We start from the raw sequence: 3,370 nt of genomic DNA on the forward strand, positions 1-3,370 counted from the left end.
AAATAAAATCTATATTTCATAGGTAAACTTTTTCATTATAATATTAATTATTTTTGATACATTTTGCCGAAAGATTCTCTTTACCATGTTTCGTATTAAAATTTCAATTGATTATTAATGTTTCAGGTAATTAACTAACAAAATATTCATAATTAATTTTTTAGACTAATCAATTTAAAAATGAATTTATGTAACAAATTGTACTTAATTTTGTAAGAAATCTAATTTTTTTAAGGTATATGGGATATTTTTGAAATAAAATCTTTTAAATTCAGTCATTTTTTTAATATTTGTAATAATTATAAAATATGTTAATTACACAAACAACATACACGCTTAAGTTGATCACTATAAGAACACACCACAACTGGTTAACTGTCTGACATAGAACGTGAAAAAAATAAAATCTGATATATTACTTACACTTTCATAAATGTACATTCCTTCATCAGCTTTAGCTTCTATTTGAATGCAGGTCCAAAACCACTGTAATAATTTTTAAAATGCTTGTAACATAAGACACATGGAATTAAGTAAAATTTAAATGAAATCAACCAGTATTAAAATAGATAAAAACCTCGTTTTTTAAGAAAAAGGCATCTTTGATGTAGTCAGAAGTATTTACGATGCAACCATCTTCAATAACTATGTGAGTACAAGTTGGATCTTTTGAAGCAACAACTTCACCACCTTAAATAAATACATTAGAATGTTATAAAAAGTAATCCGGAAAATAAAAAAGTTTAGAAGAAAATATCATAAAATTTAAAATGTTTTTTCTTCATAGATTTGTTTTTTTGGCGCTGGAACCAATCAACAGACTAGGTTCGAGTACTAGTACTATAGTGCCATACCAAAGGAATTTTGCCAAAATATTACATTAGAACCTATATATAATCAACTAGCATTTAACAAGATTCTGTATTTAACAAGGAAAATGAGTCTTGTTTGATGATTTGTTATAAATGTATTAAAATAGGGTTGCATAACTTTTTCAAAAGAAGAAAAAAATACTTAGGATTTTAAGGGCCAATACAAATACATTTTTTTAGGATAATTGATAATAACTATTCTTTAATATAATAAGAACATAACTTGAAAATATTTTGTTCATTTATGTATATGTGTATTTTTTTTTTACAGTGAATATTTTATATTTGCCTCCATTTTTACATAGATTTAAGAACCACATTAATTTTGAACATGTTTTGGTGAAAGAAAATTCTCAATTGAAATTTTGATTTGCATTTTTTCAAATATTATAATTTTGATGTTCTTCAAAAAATAAAACAATAAGTTAAAAAGAAAAATATAAAATGTCTTATATAAAATACAGCTTTTCTGACAAATTATTTGATTGGAAGACAGAGGATTGCTTATTTGTTATTTAATTGCTGCTTTTTTATTGAACCTTATTTTAAATTTTTCTCTTTGATTTAACGAGTACAGTACAGGCTTAGATGGGACATTTAGCATATCGTAAAGAACGATAGGAATTACTTTGAGAAATTATAGAAATATATAAGGCAACCTTTTTAATTATTATCAGAGACCCCTCCATTCCTTTTTAGCATATATAAGATTTCTTTCGAAATAAATAATAAAATAAAGAGACTAAATATGGATTAAATTGATGTGAAACTTAAATTATAACTCTGCTTTTACAAGTATTCCAAATCATTTGCTATTTAAGAAAATATTTCAATTATACTAATTTAATTTTATGAATTCAAATACTTTTAAAACCTTTTAAACATGTAGTTTGTATATATAAATAACTAAGACAAATTCATTAGGGTATTTATCTTGAATTACTTGTTTGATTATTTATCTTGAAACTACTATGATTTTATTTCCTCAGTGCTCAGTTTGAAACAATTGTAACCATGTTAGTTAGAAATATTATGTACTTTAGATATAATCTTGTTTCGAAATAATATTAAGCAGAATTATTGTATTTTATCAGAGCTTTGTTTGAAGTAAATAAAATAAATTTAAAAAAAAAAACATGATTTTAACAAGCATATTTTTATTTTTTGAGTCATTCATTAAATATGACTGTCAATAAACTAGCACTTTAAAATAATAAGAAAATCTATTTCTACAAATAAAATCTATCAGCAAATCTGTGGCAAATTTCTAAATTGAGACTATTTGAACTGAAGTTACAGAGAGAGTGAGAGAGCAATTACATAGCTTTCCTCCCATTAAAGTTTGCAATACATAATTTAGCTTAGTTCCCCCCCCAAAAAAATAACAGAGCTATCATTTATTTTCACATCAATCCTTGCGGTACATTGTCAGATAATTTTTAGAAATTAGACGTTATGAAATCGAAAAAAAAGACAAACAAAACATTTACAGTAATCATAGATTTAGTTTATTTCTGTTATTCCACAAATTGATAGTCATAGGTAAGACATGTAACAATATACAGTACTTGCTCAGAGATTAAAAAACAATTTGTTAACAAAAAAATAAATAATTACCATTTTTTAAGGTTATTTCAATCATATGTTGTTCTTCATCACTTTGATAACCTAGAAAAGCTAGCCTACAACCCACAAAAGGCAACAGCCTAAACTGCATCTGAAAATAAAATATTTTTTTATTATATAAGGTTACAAAACAAATTCTGATATCAGAATCTTTTAGTAACATTTGTAAAAATGTTCTATAGTTTTTATAAATTATGAGGTGATAAACGAACATATTCTGATGTAACAAACAAAACTACACATTTTCATATTTTAATGAAAATTTTACATGCTGTTGATAAATTTAGTTTCATTATATAGACATTTTTTGTTGAAAATTTAAGCATATCCTTCAAACTTTGACTTAGCAGCCCACCAACAAGTGAAGTTTTTCTTCTTTTGAATTATAAAGTTGAATGTAAGATAGATTAAATGCAAAGAGTTTTAAAAATAAATAAAATAAAGAAAAACAGGCAGTGTCTTAAAATTTAACAAATGCAGATAAAGAAGCTAGGTAGTAATAATTAGTCATAAATAATTTGTCTGATAAAAAAAGTTTTTCTGGGTTTTTATAATACAGTGGAGCATCGTTTATACGACGATCACTTATACTACGTTTACATTTATACGACGTTTTAGTGTTGTCCCAAATCATTCCCATTCATTTTAATGTAAAAATATATCATTTATACGACGCACAGAATCGGTTATACGTCGGTTTTTAGATTTTGTTCACGTTTATTTAATTTTTTATTTTTTCTTGTGTATTTTAAAAAAGGGCGGAATTTGCCAACATGAATGATACAGAAAAGGATGCCAACAAGAATGCTTGGATGACGACCGTAATTTTTACTAGATGACTGAAAAAACTAGACAATGTTATGAAGAGGCAA

The 3,370-nt window shown here is 25.0% G+C and overlaps 1 protein-coding gene across 1 annotated transcript in view; it reads right to left on the reverse strand.

Moving 5' to 3' along the window:
- The window catches only part of LOC107454924 (protein ECT2), a gene marked incomplete in the record, with an annotated part of 42,078 nt that overhangs the window by 25,801 nt on the left and 12,907 nt on the right, over positions 1-3,370 (reverse strand). Inside the window, 3 exon segments of the mRNA XM_071177956.1 lie at positions 424-486; positions 578-690; positions 2,490-2,589. Coding sequence (XP_071034057.1) covers positions 424-486; positions 578-690; positions 2,490-2,589 — 276 coding nt within the window.

This window comes from Parasteatoda tepidariorum, chromosome 2 (assembly GCF_043381705.1).
Source record: "Parasteatoda tepidariorum isolate YZ-2023 chromosome 2, CAS_Ptep_4.0, whole genome shotgun sequence".
NCBI lineage: Eukaryota > Metazoa > Arthropoda > Arachnida > Araneae > Theridiidae > Parasteatoda > Parasteatoda tepidariorum.